This window comes from Rhinoraja longicauda, chromosome 9 (genome assembly GCF_053455715.1).
Source record: "Rhinoraja longicauda isolate Sanriku21f chromosome 9, sRhiLon1.1, whole genome shotgun sequence".
NCBI classification, from domain to species: Eukaryota; Metazoa; Chordata; class Chondrichthyes; order Rajiformes; family Arhynchobatidae; genus Rhinoraja; species Rhinoraja longicauda.
This window is the reverse complement of record NC_135961.1, coordinates 10,319,768-10,341,588: the sequence shown is the minus strand read 5'-3', so window position 1 is coordinate 10,341,588 and position 21,821 is coordinate 10,319,768. Positions and strand designations below refer to the sequence as shown.

The 21,821-nt window shown below is 44.2% G+C and overlaps 1 protein-coding gene across 3 annotated transcripts in view; it reads left to right on the top strand.

Moving 5' to 3' along the window:
* Positions 1-21,821, top strand: part of ccdc85a (coiled-coil domain containing 85A) — a 395,213-nt gene that overhangs the window by 185,743 nt on the left and 187,649 nt on the right. For all 3 annotated transcript variants that reach the window (XM_078404773.1, XM_078404772.1, XM_078404771.1), the window contains exon 3: positions 18,255-18,299. In XM_078404773.1, coding sequence (XP_078260899.1) covers positions 18,255-18,299 — 45 coding nt within the window. The remainder of the gene's footprint in view (positions 1-18,254; positions 18,300-21,821) is intronic.

The window sequence follows — 21,821 nt, the reverse complement described above, 5'->3', positions numbered from 1 at the left end:
GTGATTTTTAAAGTTTAAAAAATGAATAACTTAAAACATAACAACCATTTGAACCACAGGACAATGGTGAGTATGGTGGGCCTAAAATTATCGTGCTCTCGTGTAGCGTTTTGGCTGTATTTCGAGAACAAATCTATCCACAAACCCACAAATATACAAGCTGAGAGTTTTAGTAATATATACATGTATATAGATATATATAGATTATTATTAGTGAACATTAAAATTATATTTTGGCTGTAATTTTTATGTCCACGTAGTTTCATCAGAAGGAGAATTTAATGTAAGGTCAAGGAAAGGTAAATTTTTCGAAGCTAGTTTTTCGGTGAGTGAGAATCTGTAGCTCAGAATGAATACATAACTATTTAGTGATAATGACTGACGAAAGATCAGTAGCATTACAGCTTTTTTGCAAATTCCCATCTTCACCATGTGGGCATTAATCTGGTAGAATGAATGTACCTTTTTTTTATTTCCTTCTTTTGTAACATTTCATCAGCGAAGCTGGAAACTATGGCAACAGGTCGGGAGGTTTCATATTTTAGCTTGTCCCTACAGCAGCATGTGTTTTCAAACAGTCTCGATTCACCTTTGATGTCTGAAGGGATGAGAAATGTTTGGTCTGTGATCAAGAGAAAAGATAGTAATGTGGTTTTGGTGGAGGTCTAAGATGAATTTATAGAAGCTGTATAATGTGGATCATTGTATTGGGAAGAAGCTCAAGCCATGTTTAAAGGAGTTAAAATCCAACTCGGGCTCACTTTAATCTGAAAGGTTAGTTAATAAACAATCCTCATTTCATTCCCTGTCTAATGATAATGATTGTATGTCCAAAAATAGTAAATATTCTATTTTGCAAGCAAGGATTTCTTGGAAATGTAACGAAGAGCTGTATAAATGTAAATTAATTCTTCCAAGCTCTCTGCACACCACCAAATCCAAAGCATTAAATCTCTCGAGAATACTTTGTACAGAGGCTTTAACCTTGAAAAGGAAGTTTTGAACATTTTCCACCAAGTAACCCCCAACCTTAACATGCTAAATGATTGCTCGGTGATTTCTTCCAGTGGAGTGAATAATTTTGTATTCTGTTCCATATTTGCTGCCAGATATCATACGATTATATATAATTCTTGTCCAAGGACAGCATGTCGTTAAAGTTGGGAGTTGAGGGGCTATGACAGAAGGGCCCAATTCAAGTGTTAATGTCGTGTGACGGCCAATGTATTCAGTGCATTCAGCTCACATTACTGTTTCACTAGATGTCAACTTATTTACATCAGCGAAACCAAGCGCAGGCTCGGCGATCGCTTCGCTGAACACCTGCGCTCGGTCCGCATTAACAAAACTGATCTCCCGGTGGCCGAGCACTTCAACTCCCCCTCCCATTCCCAGTCTGACCTTTCTGTCATGTGCCTCCTCCAGTGCCATAGTGAGGTCCACCGGAAATTGGAGGAACGGCACCTCATATTTCGCCTGGGCAGTTTGCAGCCCAGTGGTATGAACGTCGACTTCTCCAACTTTAGATAGTCCCTCTGTCCCTCCCTTCCCTTCCCCCTTCCCAGATCTCCCTCTATCTTCCTGTCTCCACCTATATCCTTCCTTTGTCCTGCCCCCCTGACATCAGTCTGAAGAAGGGTCTCGACCCGAAACGTCACCCATTCCTTCTCTCCCGAGATGCTGCCTGACCTGCTGAGTTACTCCAGCATTTTGTGAATAAATCGATTTGTACCAGCATCTGCAGTTATTTTCTTATATCACTTATTTCCTTTCTATTTTGGCACCGTAAATGCAAATAAAATACTTAAACTTCTGAAGTGTAAAATAACAATGAAATAACTGAAAACATGGAATACCTGGGAATGATTCTGCTTGAAATCTGCCTTGCACACAAGGAAGAATTATATATTGATGACTAATGAGGGCTGTTAAACTGACACAAAACAGTGTTTATTTGCCTGTCCAGTTTGAGTGGTGCCATATGGGATGGTAATGGTGGTACAGTGACAGGACGAACAATGCAGAGGCCAGAGTTCAAATCCTACCACGGCAACTGTGGAAATAAAATTCATTTAATAATGTTTCATTTGGGCACCATGATCATGGAGCTGTTATCTTGTTGAAGCCCATCCAGGAGCCCATTAGGCAAGGAAATGTATCAGTCATATCATGTCCAGCCTATCGGTGATTCTAGATCCACAAGTGTGTTTGACTCTTAAATGCCACATGGTCTGTGGACCAAAAAGCAACTGCAGAAAGGTAAATTAGCAAAATCTGTAAATTCACTCCACTACTATGATCAAAAGGGATTGAGTGAGGAGTAAATAAGAGCAATAACAGGCATGACTAAAAACTGAGGTGCCAGCCTGACTGCAACACAGGACTGTGCGTGTTCCTAACAGTCGACTCGAAGAATCTCGAAGAATCTCTCAATCATTTGATCAGATCAAAGCTCTGCAATTTTGCAATGTCGATGGTGGGCACGGTGTCTGTGGGCTGAAGGGGCCTGTTTCCATGCTGTGTGATTCAATGACTATTATTGTGAATGGTAGTAGACAATTGAATGACTAAAGGGCAGAGGGATCTCCCAGCACATTCCCACCCGGAGCAATTACTGTGATTACTGCCACTGGGAATATGGACAGCAGGTAGATTGTATTGTAATTAATTTATTAGCCAAGTATGTCAAAATATACAAGGAATTTGTATAAAAATTTACATAAACATCCAGCACAGCGCACTGTGATGGAAGGCAATAATGCATCATCTTCTTCCCTCCTTTTCTCCCGTGGTCAGGGACAGTCGACCCATCCCCAGTCGGGGCGATCGAACCTCCTGCAGCCGACAATTGAAGCTCCCGCGTTGGGGCGGTCGAAGCTCCCGCGGTTGGAGCTCCCGAAGTCGATCCCTAACCAAGGGACCGCGAGCCCCACGATGGAAACACTACCCTGCTCGCATTACCCTCCAAGCCATCTGCCATCCCAACTTGAAAATATGCTGCTGGGTCGAAATACCAGAATTCCCGTGCAGTATGTTGCGAGTGCTTTCACCAGAGAGATTGTAGAACTATGAGTGGGTAGTAGGATTGGGCAATTAACATTGGGCAATGAATACTGGCCTTGCTGGGACCTGAAAAATAAATAAATAAATTAGTAAATCAAATGGTTATTGATTTGTGTTAGTTTTGCATTTTTTATAACAGTTAGATGAGAATTCATCCACCTGAACTAAACTTGAACTAAAATAAAGGACCATCCTGCTTAAAAGATATACTTTTGCACTATTGTGACCCACATCACCAAAATATCTGAACCTTTATTGTTGATTACTCATTTTTGGCTATAAATGAACTAATGCTCAAGTACTGGCAATGTGATGGTTTAGTCCAACATTTGTTATTTTTTAATATCTCCTCAGTCGTATCATATCAGGATTTATCATTAAAATTATGTAGGGAACTGCAGTAAAGCTGTCAAATAATTCTTGTATTAATGCGGGAATATATTTTTAATGAAAAAATAGAATGAAGAAAGAAATTGATTGTCTTGACATTTTTCCCCTCAATCTTTCCCCCTCTGACTTATTGGTAATTCAAATCTTTTAGGGTGTTTTTTTTTAAACCTTTTACTTCCTATAAATTTCTGGTTTTGCACTCTAGACTGACTTTACAGACTAAAATTGTCAAGGTGTTTAGTGAAGCCCCTCTCCCACCAATTAGGACTGAGATGACGAAAAGCTTTTTTTACCCAGAGAGTTGTGAATCTGTTAAATTCGCTGCCACAGAAGGCAGTGGAGGCCAATTCACTGGATGTTTTCAAGGGAGAATTAGATTTAGCTCTCGGGGCTAACGGAATCAAGGGACATGGGGAAAAAGCGGGAATGGATACCGATTTTGGTGATCAACCATGATCATGTTGAATGGCAGTGCTGGCTCGAAGGATCGAATGGTCTACTCCTGCACATATTTTTTATGTTTCTAATTTCTCAATGGACAGGGGTGAAATTGGCCATTTCAGCTGACCGCAGAAGTAATTAATTAACATTAAAATATACCTTGTATGAAACTGAAGCAGCATTAAATAAAGGATGACAAATTATGAGCTATTGTGTTGGTGAAGATGTGATAATTTTGCGGTGATTTTATTGGTCCGTCATAAGGTCATAAGTGATAGGAGCAGAATTAGGCCATTCGGCCTATCAAGTCTACGCCACCATTCAATTATGGCTGATCTATCTCTCCCTCCGAGCCCCATTCTGCTGCCTGCTCCTCATTACCCCTGACACCCGCACTAATCAAGAATCTATTTACTTCTGCCTTAAACAGATCCATTGACTTGGCCTCCACAGCGGTCTGTGGCAAAGAATTTCACAGATTCACCACCCTCTGACTAAAGAAATCCCTCCTCATCTCCTTCCGAAAGGAACGTCCTTTAATTCTGAGACTATGATCTCTCGTCCTAGACTCTCCCACAAGTGCAAACATCCTCTCCACATCCATTCTATCCAGGCCTTTCACTACTTGCAGCCAGTTCTGAGCTGTTGATCGAGAAATTGGGTCAAATTGCACTTAAAGGCCTGGTCAGGTAAGGAGCTAATATGGACGGACAAATCCTGATGTCCATATCCTGAGAACAAAGAAGTAGACAATATCAGTAGGATTTCTGATAGCAGCCTGATTGACAGTGAGCACTGGGTCTTGTTTTCATAATGCCAGTAGATGAATACAATGCTGCAGCTTGAACTGACATGAGACAGGAGCAGTATGAATGGCTGGGGGTCTGCTGGCTGCCATAACGGACAGTCTGATTCAAGAGGTGATAGCAGGGATAGGAGCACAGTCTTTTATGGCCAAGACAATTCTGCATCCTACCTAATAGACACAAAAAGCTGGAGTAACTCGGCGGGACAGGCAGCATCTTTTATAGTATCTGAACATACTTTTATAGTATCTGAGAAAGTATCTTAAATGCATGATTGTGTAGGAAGGAACTGCAGATGCTGATTTAAATTGAAGATAGACACAAAATGCTGAAGTAACTCAGCGGGACAAGCAGCAGCTCTGGAGAGGAGGAATGGGTGCCGTTTTGGCTCGAAACCCTTCTTCAGACTGAACTCCACTTGCATCTGATCTACCTAGCCACTGAGGGACCTTGTTCCTGTAGATAACATTGGTGATGTTTTACTGCAGCAATGGGAGGATTTACTTTCTGCAGCAAGTTTCTTTTCTGTTCATGTAACCTCTAAACAATATTAACATTTAATAAAAGCTACAATAATTTTGAAAAATATCCCAGTTTATTGATTTTGTAAAAAGGCAGATACGGGTTTCCACGTGTGAAATTGAAAGCAAAGGTCACAGGCATTGAACAACTTGGCCGTCTGTACGGAGTTTGTACGTTCTCCCCGTGACCTGCGTGGGTTTTCTCCAAGATCTTCGGTTTCCTCCCACACTCCAAAGACGTACAGGTTTGTAGGTTAATTGGCTGGGCAAATGTAAAAATTGTCCCGAGTGGGTGTAGGATAGTGTTAATGTGCGGGGATCGCTGGGCGGCGTGGACCCGGTGGGCCGAAGGGCCTGTTTCTGCGCTGTATCTCTAAATCTAAAAAATCTAAAATCTAAATCTAAACTTCTGACTCTAACCAGTTTGCTTAGCTAGGTGCCATTTATAAAATCTTTGACAGCAAGTGATTGTCCATTCCTTTGAGAAACACAGGCATTTCACAGCCCAACATGTCCTGATGCATACTCCCTCCTCAACAGCAAAACCAAATAAAATAGAAACTTACTCTCGTGATGAGTGACCTTATAGCTGCTTCACAGTGCATCTTACTCTCAAAGCAATTTTCCAGCCTGATGAGTTTGAACTGAAGCTGTTGGCACAGCAGATATTTTCTGTTAAGGCTGAATGTCACATATATGGCTGTAAACCTGCAAACCTATATATGGGCCTCTTAAAATGGTTAGTTAGTTGGAGCCTTTTATTTAATGTAGCAGCTCATCGAGGTTCATGCGTTTCACAGCTAGTTTCGGTTTTCGTAGCAATGCTTCTGTTTCTTGGATTCATAATTTTACATGCCTTTCCTACATGGCACATCTATCATTCAAATATATGTTGGTAAGTCCATGTACAGAGTGTGGCTGGTGGGCATGAAATAGAATTTTTAATTTCAGTGGGTATATACTCACTCATATGCGAGGGCATATTGAGATCATTCTGGAGATGATGTTAATGTTTCTTGAAGAGGGTTAAGGTGAATATATTACCAAGGTGTTTTGGGGATGAATGCCACATTATTGAGAGAGGCAAGCGAGGAGATTGCTGGGACTGTGATACAGACATTTTGTAGTTTAGTGATACAGCGCGGAAACAGGCCCTTCGGCCCACTGAGTCCGCACCGACCAACGATCCCCTCACATTAACACTACCCTACACACACTAGGACCAATTCTACATTTGCACCAAGCCAATTAACCGACAAACCTGTACGTCTTTGTAGTGTGGGAGGAAACTGAAGATCTTGGAGAAAACCCACGCTGGTCACTGGATGAACGTACAAAGCCCGTACAGATAATACCTGTAGTCAGGATCATACCTGGGTCCCTGGCGCTGTAAGGCAGTATTAATTCACAAAATGCTGGAGTAACTCAGCAGGTCAGGCAGCATCTCAGGAGAGAAGGAATGGGTGACGTTTCGGGTTGAGACCCTTCTTCAGACTGATGTCAGGGGGGCGGGACAAAGGAAGGATATAGGTGGAGACAGGAAGATAGAGGGAGATCTGGGAAGGGGAGGGGAAGAGAGGGACAGAGGAACTATCTAAAGTTGGAGAAGTCGATGTTCATACCACTGGGCTGCAAACTGCCCAGGCGAAATATGAGGTGCTGTTCCTACAATTTCCGGTGGGCCTCACTATGGCACTGGAGGAGGCCCATGACAGAAAGGTCAGACTGGGAATGGGAGGGGGAGTTGAAGTGCTCGGCCACCGGGAGATCAGTTTGGTTAATGCGGACCGAGCGCAGGTGTTCAGCGAAGCGATCGCCGAGCCTGCGCTTGGTTTCGCCGATGTAAATAAGTTGACATCTAGAGCAGCGGATACAATAGATGAGGTTGGAGGAGGTGCAGGTGAACCTTTGTCTCACCTGGAAAGACTGTTTGGGTCCTTGGATGGAGTTGAGGGGGGAGGTAAAGGGACAGGTGTTGCATCTCGTGCGGTTGCATGGGAAAGTGCCCGGGGTTGGGGTGGTTTGGGTAGGAAGGGACGAGTGGACCAGAGAGTTACGGAGGGAACGGTCTCCGTTATAGGTGACGGAAATGTTGATGGATGATTTTTTGGATCCGCTGGCTGGTGGGGTGGAAGGTGAGAACAAGGGGGATTCTGTCCTTGTTGCGAGTTGGGGGAGGGGGAGCAAGAGTGGAGCTGTGGGATGTAGAAGAGACCCTAGTGAGAGCCTCATTTATAATGGAGGAGGGGAAGCCCCGTTTCCTGAAGAACGAGGACATCTCTGAAGCCCTAGTGTGAAACACCTCATCCTGGGCGCAGATGCGGCCTAGACGGAGGAATTGGGAGTAGGGGATAGACTTTTTGCAGGGGACCGGGTGGGAAGAAGTGTAGTCCAGATAGCTGTGCGAGTCAGTGGGTTTATAGTAAATGTCCATCACTAGTCTGTCTCCTGTGATGGAGATGGTGAGGTCCAGAAACAGGAGGGAGATGTCGGAGATAGTCCAGGTATATTTAAGGGCAGGATGGAAATTGGAGGTGAAGTGTATGAAGTCAGTGAGTTCTGCATGGGTACAAGAGGTAGCACCAATGCAGTCGTCGATGTAGCGGAGGTAGAGTTCGGGGATGGGGCCGGTGTACGCCCGGAACAGGGATTGTTCGACGTACCCGATAAAGAGGCAGGCGTAGCTAGGGCCCATGCGAGTGCCCATAGCTACGCCTCTGGTTTGGAGGAAGTGGGAGGAGTCAAAGGAGAAGTTGTTGAGGGTAAGAACCAGCTCTGCTAGGCGGAGGAGAGTGTTGGTAGAATGGTTGTAAGGCAGTAGCTCTATCGCACGCCATTTGTATCCTCTTGTATCCTCTCTAGGCACAGGCAAGGTGCTAGAGGGATGGAGAGTCACCAACGTTGATAATTTGTGTAAGTAGACAAATAAGAATAGCCTAGGAAATTATAAACTGGTGAACATCACATCACTGGTAGTGAAGCTCTTGGAGAAGATTGTTAGGGATAGGAGTAACTTATCATATCATATCATATATATTCAGCTGGAAACAGGCCTTTTCGGCCCTCCAAGTCCGTGCCGCCCAGTGATCCCCGTACATTAACACTATCCTACACCCACTAGGGACAATTAAAAAAAAAAAATTCACCCAGCCAATTAACCTACATACCTGTACGTCTTTGGAACAGTCTGGCCTAATTAGAGACAGTCGGTATGGTTTTCTCTGGTGGGTGCATGGGATTACCATCACCAGCAGGTTCCCCTCTAAGTCATGCACCATCTATATACTAAAACGTTTGTTTGTTTGTTTGTTCCTGAACTACAGCCAAAACAGTACACGATAGCGCGACAATTTTAGGCCCACCTTACTCACCGCCGTCCCTTTGGTGCTAATGGAAGAAGTTTCATTGAAATCGGTATTATATTTTTAAAGTTATTCACATTTTAAAGTTTAAATCTAGGGAGGGAGGGGGGAGGAAGGAGGATAAGGGGGGTTGAGGGGGGTGAAGTGGGGGGGGGAGGGTAGGGGGAGGGGGGAAGGTGGGGGGGGGGGAGGGGAGGAGAGGGTGCTGTACCAATGCAGGAGAGGTTTGGGCCCAACGGGTCCACTTGGTCTAGTCTTGACATAAAACGATCTCACCGGGTCCTTTCTAGTTACTGATCTTAATGCTAGAACTACAAGCTCAAATGTACTGGAGAGGTATCCTTGCCAGAAAGATTATAACCGTTCAAGAAAAAAGCTCACCAACAAGACAAAGGCAATGAATACTGGCCCACAGCAACATTCTCTGTTAGTGGGGCAAGTGATGGCAAAATATGAGATTTAGAATTTTTAATATTCATTTTAGGTATCAATTCTAGGATTTATTAACTACCCCTAATTGCCCTAAAGAAGGCCCCAGCATTGCTCTGGTGCATGGTGGCTGTAAGTAGACATTGCTTTAAAGTGAGAGGTAAAGAGGTTTAGGAGAGGACCTAACTGGCATTTTTTGTTCCATATGACAGTGGTTGGAATCGGACACACTGAGGAAGTGGTGATTTTAGATTTAGATTTTTTAGATTTAGAGATGCAGCGCAGAAACAGGCCCTTCGGCCCACCGGGTCCGCGCCGCCCAGCGATCCCCGCACACTAACACTATCCTACACCCACTAGGGACAATTTTTACATTTGCCCAGCCAATTAACCTACATACCTGCACGTCTTTGGAGTGTGGGAGGAAACCGAAGATCTCGGAGAAAACCCACGCAGGTCACGGGGAGAATGTACAAACTCCGTACAGACGGCGCCCGCAGTCAGGATCGAACCTGAGTCTCCGGCGCTGCATTCGCTGTAAGGCAGCAACTCTACCGCTGCGCCACCGTGCCGCAGATGTTCCCACAGGAAGCATCCAGCATCCGCTTGTTTTGCAAATTCACAGAGGCTAAAAGGAACGAGTATAGATAAGTGCACTAGTCAGCATAAAATGGTGGGCCGAAGGGCATGTTGCTTTGTTATTCAATTTCATAGCCTATTAGTTGGAAGCAGAATTAGTCAGGAGCAGGTCATTTGCATTTGTCAAAGGAGGGAAAATACTCCAAAGATGTTTCACCTACAATGAAATATACTGCCAACAGAATGGTGGGTGTCGTATTGCTTGAACAGAAGTCCCGCTGTCTGAACCTCACTGGTTTTGCATTACAGTGAGTGAGGAAGGATTCCATCACAGGCTGCATCCTGCAGCCTCAGCACGTGCTTGCTCGCAGCTGCAGAGCAGGAGGGGCAGGAAGACACGTGCCCTCAGAGTACCCTGAGCTAACCTGCAGCCTGTATCACCGAGGAAGATAAGAGCAACGGTTGCATGAGTAGACCACCTTCTGCAGGTCTCCATCCACGTTCCACACAATTCTGATTTGGTCCTTCATCCTCACTGAAGCAAAATCCTGGAACTGTCTGTCCTGCAGTACTTGCAGCAGTAGAAGCATCTTCTCATGGGCAGTTAGGGATGGGTAATAAATGCTAGAAATTCTCATCCTGAAAATATATGTAAATAATAAGACAGGTCTGTGGGATCACTCATCTAGGACCTCTGGACTGAACTCTGGTAAGACCTCACCTTCTGGAGCTGGCACCTGGGCCGTCCTTCCCCCCCCCCCCCCCAGTCTGGCTGCAGTGCCCTTGTGATCAGTGATGCACCACATTCTTCCCCTGCCCGTGAAATAATTGTCAAGTATCTGAGCTGGCGGCGGCAAGCATCAGACCGAGTCAAATCTCATCTTTGCTCTCTTGCTGTTCAATGACTAATTGGTCAGGTGAGAAGTTCTTGGCATCTGCAAATAGAAGGCACGTGATAAGCTTTAATTGCAGGAAGTGTGGAAGGGAAATAAAACCTGCTGCAGCTTTTAAATCGAGAGATTGTGGATGGTGGGGTCTGTGTTACAAAAATAAACCATGACATTTAATAGTTGCTTCACCGCCAGCGTACGGGAACACTCTGATGGCTGCTTCCATAATGGCTAATGCTCTCCCCTCCAGGCTGGGGCCCACAAAGCTGCAAACTCACCATTTAGGCAGCAGCTTACTCTGCAAGCGAGGTGGGAGCGTGTTTGCGAGTGTCAGTGTGCGTTTGATCAGCAGAGGTTGTGTGGGACTTGTGAGATGTGGATGTGAGCTTTGAATTGCCAGCGGGTGCAGATGAGCATTCAAATGATTGATTCGAGCTCCGGTTGGTAGGGATTGCTGTCACATACGATGCCGCTGCATTGCACCATGCAGTGCACCAGGCTATCGGTGCGCCAGTTTGGAGATGATATTTGCCGACGTAGCTATGGACTTTACCCATGTGTGTAGGGTCACTACATTGCATGCACCATGACATTCATGTATCAATGCTTGCTCTTTGCGTTGAATTCATTAAAAATCTCATTCCCCAACCACTCTTCCCTGCTGCATAAAGGGCCTGTCCCAGCTACGCGATTTTTAAGACGACTGCTGGCGACTGTCAAAGTCGTAGCAGATCGCCAGAACTTTCTTTTACCCTACGACAATGACCACGACAATGACCACGACAATGCCGAGTCAGGGTCGACACAAGTCACTTTTTTTGTGAAACTAGCACCTGGCTAAGAGATTACACTATCTTCGGAAACATCGCGAAATTCCCACGCTTACCTGACCGTCAAACTGTCGCCTCCAATCTACCCGTCAAATGTCCTGACGGTAAATAAATTGGTTAAACAAAACTATCTTCTGGTATCTTCAAATGCCTTTTCTTAATTTAATATTACGTGCTTCTAAATGCATCTGCGACAACCTAGCAAACCTGGGGACAGCATGCGACAGACAGCGCCCGCAATAAGCTACGATACCTGGCGACAAGCCAGATGTCGCCGAGAAATTTCTATCTGGAAAAAATTTCCGCGATGCGCCGAGATCCGCTACGATTCATTGAAGACTCCTCACGATCATGCCCGCGACACCCCGGCCAACGATCGACGACAGCCTAGTCGCCGGTAGTCGGCTCAAAATCGCCTGTGGGACAGGCCCTTAACTTTCCTTTCGAAGGGTTGCCTGGCCTTCTATAGAAATAGCACCTCCCTCCTATCTTCCAAAAATGTGGTCAGGAGGTTTGAAGAGATTGCTTACTCTTAGCCATAAGGGTGGCTTCAGGTAATGCTAGCTGTTGGAAAATAGGGATGGGGTCTCATAGTGATGTGATCCAAGGCCAGCGACAGTGGGTGAGGTTAGCACCATCGAATGCTAAAAACATGAGGTTGGGGAAGAGACTTTGTGTGCCTTCACAAAATAAAATTAACAGATGTTAATTGTTTGTCTGTGGCTTTTATGGTTGTTGCCTTTGTGATGGAGATTTGAGTTGATTTTCAACACAAATTCAAATGTAACTGGCCGGTAGGAGAGAGGACTGGATTGGAAGATCAGCAGACCAAACTTTACATATTATAAGGTCATAAGTGATAGGAGCAGAATTAGGTCATTCGGCCCATCAAGTCTACTCTGCCATTCAATCAAGGCTGATCTATCTCTCCCTCCTAAACCCGTTCTCCTGCCTTCTCCCCATACCTCCTGACACCCGTACCAAACAAGAATCATATTAAGAAGAACTGCCCGTCAACAAGGACAAGGAAGGACAAATGCAGGGGATGAAAAGGGATTCAGACTCCTGAATAAGTTACAGTTTGTGTACAAGATCTGTGCATGCAAACGGCTTTAAGGAAACGATGCTTTAGTTGAAGCTAGTATGGCTGAGTAACAGAGAAAATGTGGTGGAACATGTTAGGAAATAGAAATATTGTCCGTGACTCTGAGACTCTGAAACTGAAGAGGTTTGAGATTTAGCCTTGGTTAGCTGGGGCAACCTGGCTGCATGTCCATGGGCTCAGTCGGGTACAATAATAAAATTGACAGTTGTGGCACTAGGTTTCAGGTATATATAACATATATAACATATAACAACTACCGCATGGAAACAGGCCTGTCCGGCCCTACCAGTCCACGCCGACCATTCTCCCTGACCTAGTCTCATCTACCTGCACTCAGACCATAACCCTCTAATCCCCTCCTATCCATATACCTATCCAATTTACTCTTAAATAATAAAATCGAGCCAGCCTCCACCACTTCCACCGGAAGCCCATTCCATACAGCCACCACCCTCTGAGAAAAGAAGTTCCCCCTCATGTTACCCCTAAACCTTTGTCCCTCAATTCTGAAGCTATGTCCCCTTGTTGGAATCTTCCCCACTCTCAAAGGGAAAAGCCTACCCACGTCAACTCTGTCCGTCCCTCTCAAAATTTTAAAAACCTCTATCAAGTCCCCCCTCAACCTTCTACGCTCCAAAGAATAAAGACCCAACCTGTTCAACCTCTCTCTGTAGCCTAAGTGCTGAAACCCAGGCAACATTCTAGTAAATCTCCTCTGTACCCTCTCCATTTTGTCGACATCCTTCCTATAATTTGGCGACCAGAACTGCACACCATACTCCAGATTCGGCCTCACCAATGCCCTGTACAATTTTAACATTACATCCCAACTTCTAGACTCGATGCTCTGATTTATAAAGGCAAGCATACCAAACGCCTTCTTCACCAACCTATCCACATGAGATTCCACCTTCAGGGAACAATGCACAGTTATTCCCAGATCCCTCTGTTCCACTGCATTCCTCAATTCCCTACCATTTACCCTGTACGTCCTATTTTGATTTGTCCTACCAAAATGCAGCACCTCACACTTATCAGCATTAAACTCCATCTGCCATCTTTCAGCCCACCCTTCTAAAAGGCCCAAGTCTCTCTGTAGACTTTGAAAATCTCCCTCACTATCAACTACTCCACCTATCTTAGTATCATCTGCATATTTACTAATCCAATTTGCCACACCATCATCCAGATCATTAATGTAAATGACAAACAACAGTGGACCCAACACAGATCCTTGGGGTACTCCACTAGACACTGGCCTCCAACCTGACATACAATTGTCAACCGTTACCCTCTGGTATCTCCCATTCAGCCATTGTTGAATCCATCTTGCAACCTCACTATTAATACCCAACGATTTAACCTTCTTAATCAACCTTCCATGTGGAACCTTGTCAAATGCCTTACTGAAGTCCATATAGACAACATCCACAGCCTTGCCCTTATCAATTTCCCTGGTAACCTCTTCAAAAAATTCAAGAAGATTAGTCAAACATGACCTTCCAGGCACAAATCCATGTTGACTGTTTCTAATCAGGCCTTGATTATCCAAATAATTATATATATTGTCCCTAAGTATCTTTTCCATTAATTTTCCCACCACAGACGTCAAACTAATAGGTCTATAATTGCTAGGTTTACTTTTAGAACTTTTTTTAAACAAGGGCACAACATGCGCAATGCGCCAATCTTCCGGCACCATCCCCGTTTCTAATGACGTTTGAAATATTTCCGTCATAGCCCCTGCTATTTCTGCACTAACTTCCCTCAATGTCCTAGGGAATATCCTATCAGGACCTGGAGACTTATCCACTTTTATATTTTTCAAAAGTGTCCGTACCTCCTCTTCTTTAATCCTCCTAATTTCCATCACTACTCTACTTGTTTCGTTTACCTCACATAATTCAATATCCTTCTCCTCGGTAAATACCGAAGAAAAGAAATTGTTTAATATCTCCCCCATTTCTTCCGGCTCAGCACATAGCTGACCACTCTGACTCTCTAATGGACCAATTTTATCCCTCACTATCCTTTTGCTATTGACATATCTGTAGAACCCCTTGGGGTTTACTTTTACATTACTTGCCAAAGCAGCCTCATATCTCTTTTTCGCTTTTCTAATTTCCTTCTTAAGATTCCTTTTACATTCTTTATATTCCTCAAGAACCTCATTTACTCCCTGCCGCTTATATTTATTGTATATCTCCCTCTTTTTCCGAACCAAGTGTCCAATTTCCCTGGAAAACCACGGCTCTTTCAAATTATTATTCTTTCCTTTCCACCGAACAGGGACATAAAGACTCTGTACTCTCAAAATTTCACCTTTAAATATCCTCCATTTCTCTATTATATCCTTTTCATAAAACAAAAATTTCCATTTCACTCCTTTTAAATCCTTTCTCATCTCCTCAAAATTAGCCTTTCTCCAATCCAAAATCTCAACCCTTGGTCCAGATTTGACCTTCTCCATAATGATATTAAAACTAATGGCATTGTGATCACTAGACCCAAAGTGCTCCTCAACACATACCTCCGTCACCTGACCCATCTCATTTCCTAACAGGAGGTCCAACACTGCCCCTTCTCTGGTAGGCACCTCTACGTATTGCTGCAAAAAACTATCCTGCACACATTTTACAAACTCCAAACCATCCAGCCCTTTAACAGAATGCGATTCCCAGTCTATATACGGAAAATTGAAATCACTATCCCTCGTATGTAACATGAGGATTACTGCATTGTGCAATGGCAACTTCTGGCTGAATATAAACCCAATCTCAGTCTAGTCATCAGCTAGCACAGCAATGGACATGGTATGGGGAATGAAGAATGAAATATTCTTCTTCTTAGGCCCCCTCGGTCATGGCTGACCATGGGTGATGCATCCTAGTTGGCTGCTTGCTCCACACCTCGGCTGGAGCAGCGTCGCTTGTGGCGGAAGAGACCAATGCGGGAGTGACAGTCTCTGTCGCAAAGGCCACATTTGTGTGCGGTCTCTGGTCTGTTGAAGTTGCTGCGCTCCTTTCTGCGTGCCCGCTTTTCTGCCGCTGCGTTCATCAGTTTCTCTTCCCCCGTTTTGAGATGTTGGTTCAGGGTACCTCTCCACCTTGTACGGACAGCTGCAAGGCTCTCCCAGGACTCCACATCGATGTCGAGCCCCTTCAAATCTCCCTTGCAGACATCCTTGTAACGTAGCTGGGGGCGGCCGATGGTTCTCCTCCCAGATGTTTGCTCTCCATAGAGGATGTCTTTTGGAATACGGCCATCCTCCATGCGGTGGACATGGCCCAGCCACCGCAGCCTGAGTTGCCTGAGTAGAGTGTACACACTCTACAGAAATATACAGTTAGGTTTTATTGGTGTATTTTTGGAAATTTACCGCATGCTTTCAGCCAGAAATGCTAAGGGAACTTCGGTGGTATATAGCTTTGTAGATGTGGGTGAAAAAGACACTGGAGATCTAAATTAAGTAACATGAATAAGACCACGTTGGAGAGAGTTTAACAGATCACAAAAAACGAAAGGTGAAGTTATTTTATTCGGAACTAAATAACAAATTTCAATTTGATATGAACGTGAACATTTTTGAAATGATCCTCAAAAAGCTGGATAAAGGTTTAAAAATGTCATCAATTATTGTGCTATGAAATGAATGATTGTTTGCACTACAGAACAAAACTTGGAGTCTACTGGGCAGAAGTGATCCCTTCCTTTTAGTAAGCTTCCAAGCCTTAGGCTGACTACGTCAGGCATCTCAGACCACCACAGATATTCCACCATTGTCATCTCTACAATATTCTCCAAGGTCACAGTAAGGATAAGCAAACATGCATCAGCATCCTTGTTCTGCCTTGGCCCTGGAGCCCTGGTGCCCTGGTTACACTCATTAGGCTACAGGGGGCAGGCCACATCAATCCTATGCTGATGCCAGACTCTCAGACACACATTCCATCCCATTATCGCTGAGATTGCCAAGAGAGAAAATAATTCAACAATATACTCAAGCAATCTTAAAGAGTGTCAACATGCCCATCGACTTCTGGTAAACCCAGGCCAGTCAAAATGGAGAAGTGATGGGATGCTATGAGAATGTCAAAATGATACGTCAGGAATGCACGCTTGTCAGGCATTACCTGCCCCTTCTGTGGAAGATGGGGTTTCCACAATGGCCTCAGCAGCCACTACCCAGCTCATCGAATTGAAACAAATACTCATCAATCTTAACGGATTGGTGAGGAAGAAGAGCTTTGTTGATAAATTCCATTATCCTAATATGTAGTCCAACCTGGAGTGTTGATTAGTAAAGCTAACTGTGCCAAAGGCAAAAATGCTGGAAGATCAAGGTATCATTGGACAATCTTTAGCAACAATATATTCTGTTCAGTGTTGATGGAACCAGTTATCAGATATATACCTTTGGTTAATGGAACCCCCAGAGAAGTAGTGAAAGGGTTGGATGGAGTGGATGGGAGAGTCGAGAACTCGAGGTCATAGCCTCAGAATTAAAGGACGTTCCTTGAGGAAGATGATGATGAGCAATTTCTTTAGTCAGAGGGCGGTGAATCAGTGGAATTCTTTGCCACAGGAGACCAAGTCAATGGATATTTTTAAGGCAGAGATAGATAGATCTTGATTAGTATGGGTGCCAGGGGTTATGGGGAGAAGGCAGGAGAATGGGGTTGGGAGGAAGAGATATATCAGCCAGTCCAAAGACGTATAGGTATGTAGGTTAATTGGCTGGGTAAATGTAAAAATTGTCCCTAGTGGGTGTAGGATAGTGTTAATGTACGGGGATCACTGGGCGGCACGGACTTGGTGGGCCGAAAAGGCCTGTTTCCGGCTGTATATATATGATATGATATGATAGTAGACTTGATGGGCCAACTGGCCTAATTCTGCTCCCACCATTTATCACCTTAAGACCCTATGAGAAATACAGATTTTTCAATGTCTTTCCTGTGTTCAGCTCCATAATTTCCACAGCTACATTGCTAACTTGCTTCCTCAGTGCAGAGCCAGTTTGGGAGTTACTGATTTCACAGTATCATGAGTAGCAATTAGCATGTCATCTGTGTCACCCATAATAAACTGTTTAGCGAATTATAACTCTGTTTACATTCATCATAAATTGCACACAAAGTTTGATCTACCATTTTATTTTTGTTCAACTTTTTTAATTGCACTTTGACCCATTAGCTATCTTTCTCAAGTGCTCGTAGAGAGAAATATCAGTTTGACATTTATCGAACTAATGTATACAAGCATTCTGCCCAGCTCTCTGCAGCGATTGCAATTTAATGGTTTCTGTATTTTCATTTATATTCTTTAGACTTTTTTAAACACAAAGTGAGGTTATTCAAGCAAGGAAATTTCCGTGTTCTTCTTCTATGTCTGTATAAAAATTTAGAGTCTTCAACGTACAACAGAAGTCTTTATTACATTAACTCAATGCTGGCAGCAAGACAACTAAAATGGCTGCAACCACACGATCTGACTGAACACTCACACACTGTGTACAGACAGAGATAACCATGTACAAAACATCTCCCTTTGTCCTGTGCAGCGCCACCTGTTGCACGGGAGGAGCAACGGGTCCTCCCACCCCACACGGTCCACCAAACGTCACAGAAATGTTCTCTGTTTTGAATGTACAGTAGATTTTAGTAACTGTTTTCACAATGTGAGAGTTTGTCTTTTTGAATGGATTAAATTCAAGAATTAAATATTTTTCTGTGCCCTTCATATTGGTAGTATGCATCATAAACTCGACTTTGTTTTCATTTCTTTTCCTTCGCTTGGAGAAAAATCCAATCTGATATTTGCTTTTTCTGTCTTTAGGTGCAGAGTGAGCAAGAAACAAAAGCAGAACATTCGTTACCCAAGGTGAAGTAGACACAAGATTAGCTTCTGCCTTTTAAGCAGAAGTTCCATGAATGCAATATTTATTACTTTAGTTATAGCAGCTTCTTGAGGGTTAAATATGGATCTTGTTTTGTGCAAATAAATTGATATTTGTATTTAGTACATACATTTTTGTTTCATTTTCTCTGTAAATAGTTTAAATGCTTCCAATTTGGTTCCATGACTGTTACTAATTTTCTGCAACAATGCATTCATGAATCTGTAAATCTTGATAATATCCACCTGCTTTGTTCTCCTTTCTGACTGGATCACCAAGATGTGAAATATATTTACTTTTACATCTTCTGTGTTCAATACATACAAAGCACCTTCCACTCTGCTCCTGTTTGATAGTGTGTAGTCTGTGGCTATTTTGGGCAAAGTATAATTGACCAAGGCAGCATTGGTCACATTAGGTTTTTACATTTTATGTCAGCTATGGAGCACTGTAAATGTGATCTGAACCAAAATATGCACCATAACAATCGCAGAAAGTATCCAGAAATATGTACCATGAGCACTGAGTAGTGAGCTTGTAACTTGCACATTCACAGTTATTGCATTCAAATCAAGAAACTGGAATGCTTTAAGTGAGATAATTGGGATCTATTGAATGAGTAGACATCACATGAAGACTATTTGCCTTGCCTTGGTAATATGAGAATTACCTATTAGTACAAATATTAAAGGTAATCTTGACAATTTCCAATGAAGAAACTAGGTAGTGTACAAAGGATTTGTGATTACATTCACTTGAATACATTGATGAAAGGAAATTAATCTAAGACACAGCAGTAGAGTTGTGGCACAGCAGTAGAGTTGCTGCCTTACAGTGCTTGAGACCCGGATTCGATCCCGACTGCACGGAGTTTGTACGTTCTCCCCGTGACCACGTGGGTTTTCTCCGAGATCTTTGGTTTCCTCCCACACTCAAGACGTACAGGTATGTAGGTTAATTGGTTTGGTGTATGTGTAAATTGTCCCTAGTGTGTAGTAGGATAGTGTTAATGTGCGGGGATCGCTGGTCGGTGCAGGCTCGGTGGGCTGAAGGGCCTGATTCCGTGCTGTATCTCTAAACTAAATTAAACTAAACTAAAGACTGCACATATACATTTCTGATAGAGAGGCCCCAGAATTATGAACGGTGATCCTGCAGGCTAGCCTGAGGTTTGTGGTTATTCTTCAAAGACACCAACAATTTTCGTGTCTGTTTCATAGAAATGTTCTCTTTGGTCAAAGATTGTTGAAGCTGTTACTGTAGTTCCCATGGGAGATATGCTAAGCACAGAAATTAAAAATAGAAAATATTGGCAACACCGCAAGTCAGACAGTTAGTTTTCAGGAGCAAAGAAGGATGGGGGGGGGGGATGGCTGGAACAAAGGAGAATATTTTTGATGGAGTGAGACTGCTTTACTGCAGCAGTTAAGTAGCAGTTTAAGATGAGATTACGTTTCTTTGTCTGTGCCTGTGGTAAATACTCAGCAGCCCAGACTATATATCATAAAAGTAAAGCTGATGGATGCTGGACCTGAAGCATTAACTGTTTCTCTTTCCATTGATGGTATCCGACCTGCTGAGTGTTTCTACATTTTCTGTTTTCATTTAAGGTTTCTACCATTTGCAGTTTTTTTGATTTTCGATACTAGGCGCTATATCGCGAGCAATGCTTTGAACACTGGAAATTGTTGCTAGAGATGGAGTAAACCCCCTTCATAATGGATTTTGTTTGTAGCGATCGGACCGGCCGATGCCACCCCTGGCTCGCACTGCCTCCCCTCTGCCTACAGCCTCAGCTTCTGACGCCACCCCTGCCCTTCTTCACCCACTGCACGGTCCGGTTGATGCGGCTATTGTTGTGGCTCACGTTGTAGCTCCTGGAGACAGTGCTTTCTTTGGGGCGCCGCCATCTACAGGACGCGCTGGGTCAAGGTGGGGCTCCCTCCACTCTCACTAGCTGCTGCTTCTTTCTGTTGGCCATTGCTTTGTCCGCTCCCCACTCCACTGTCCCCTCCTCTTCCTTCTCCCATTGCTCTGTCCACTCGGCCAATTCCAACCTCCCCCCCCCCCCCCATCGCCTCATCCTCCCTCTCCGTTGGAGTTGCCGACACACTCCACCATGGAAAATGCCGGTGACTTCGAGCAGGAGGAGAAGGAGGTGGCGGTGGAGAGGGGAGTGGCGGAGTACATGCATCAATGGGAGAAGGAGGAGGAGGTGGCAGTGAAGCGGTGAGCGGACAAAGTGAAAGAAGAAGTGGCACCTGTGAGAGGGGAATGTGCCCCATGGTGACCGAGGGCATCTTGTCATTCGAGCGGCCTGGAGAAAGCTCTGCTGGCCAGGGGCTACAACCTGAACCTCAGCAAAAGCTGCTTCAACTGGACTATGCGGTAGCTGGTGACGAAGGGCTCGGTGGTGCTGACCAAAGGCATCGGCGCAGAGTTTTAACCTGTTCATAAATGTGAGGTTATCCACTTTGGCGGCAAGAACAGGAAAGCAGACTATTACCTGAATGGTGGCCAATTAGGATAAGGGGAGATGCAACGTGACCTGGGTGTCATGGTGCACCAGTCATTGAAAGCAAGCGTGCAGGTGCAGCAGGCAGTGAAGAAAGCGAATGGTATGTTGGCATTCATAGCAAGAGGATTAGAGTATAGGAGCAGGGAGGTTCTGCTGCAGTTGTACAGGGCCTTGGTGAGACCGCACCTGGAGTATTGTGTACAGTTTTGGTCTCCTAATCTGAGGAAAGACATTCTAGCCTTAGAGGGAGTACAGAGATGGTTCACCAGATTGATCCCTGGGATGGCAGGACTTTCATATGAAGAAAGACTGGATAGACTAGGCTTGTACTCGCTGGAATTTAGAAGACTGAGGGGGGATCTTATTGAAACATATAAAATTCTTAAGGGGTTGGAGAAGCTAGATGCAGGAAGATTGTTCCCGATGTTGGGGAAGTCCAGAACCAGGGGTCACAGCTTAAGGATAAGGGGGAAGTCTTTTAGGACCGAGGTGAGAAAACATTTCTTCACACAGAGAGTGGTGAGTCTGTGGATTTCTCTGCCGCAGAAGGTAGTTGAGGCTAGTTCATTGGCTATATTTAAGAGGGTGTTAGTTGTGGCCCTTGTGGCTAAAGGGATCAGGGGGTATGGAGAGAAGGCAGGTACAGGTTACTGAGCTAGATGATCAGCCATGATCATATTGAATGGCGGTGCAGGCTCGAAGGGCCGAATGGCCTACTCCTGCACCTATTTTCTATGTTTCTATGTTCAGTGCCACCCCTGCCTATACTTGGGTCATGGCCAAAAGTGAAGAAAAAAACTTGGCAGTCAACAGGTTAAGATGAAACAACACAAAGTTCTGGAGACTGAATCTGTCTGAAGAAGGGTCCTGACATCTTCTATCCATGTTCTTCAGAGATGCTGCCTGACCCACTTAGTTACTCCAGCACTTTGTGTCCTTTGGTGTGTTAGCCAGCATCTGCAGTTCTTTACTAATACAATGATACCTT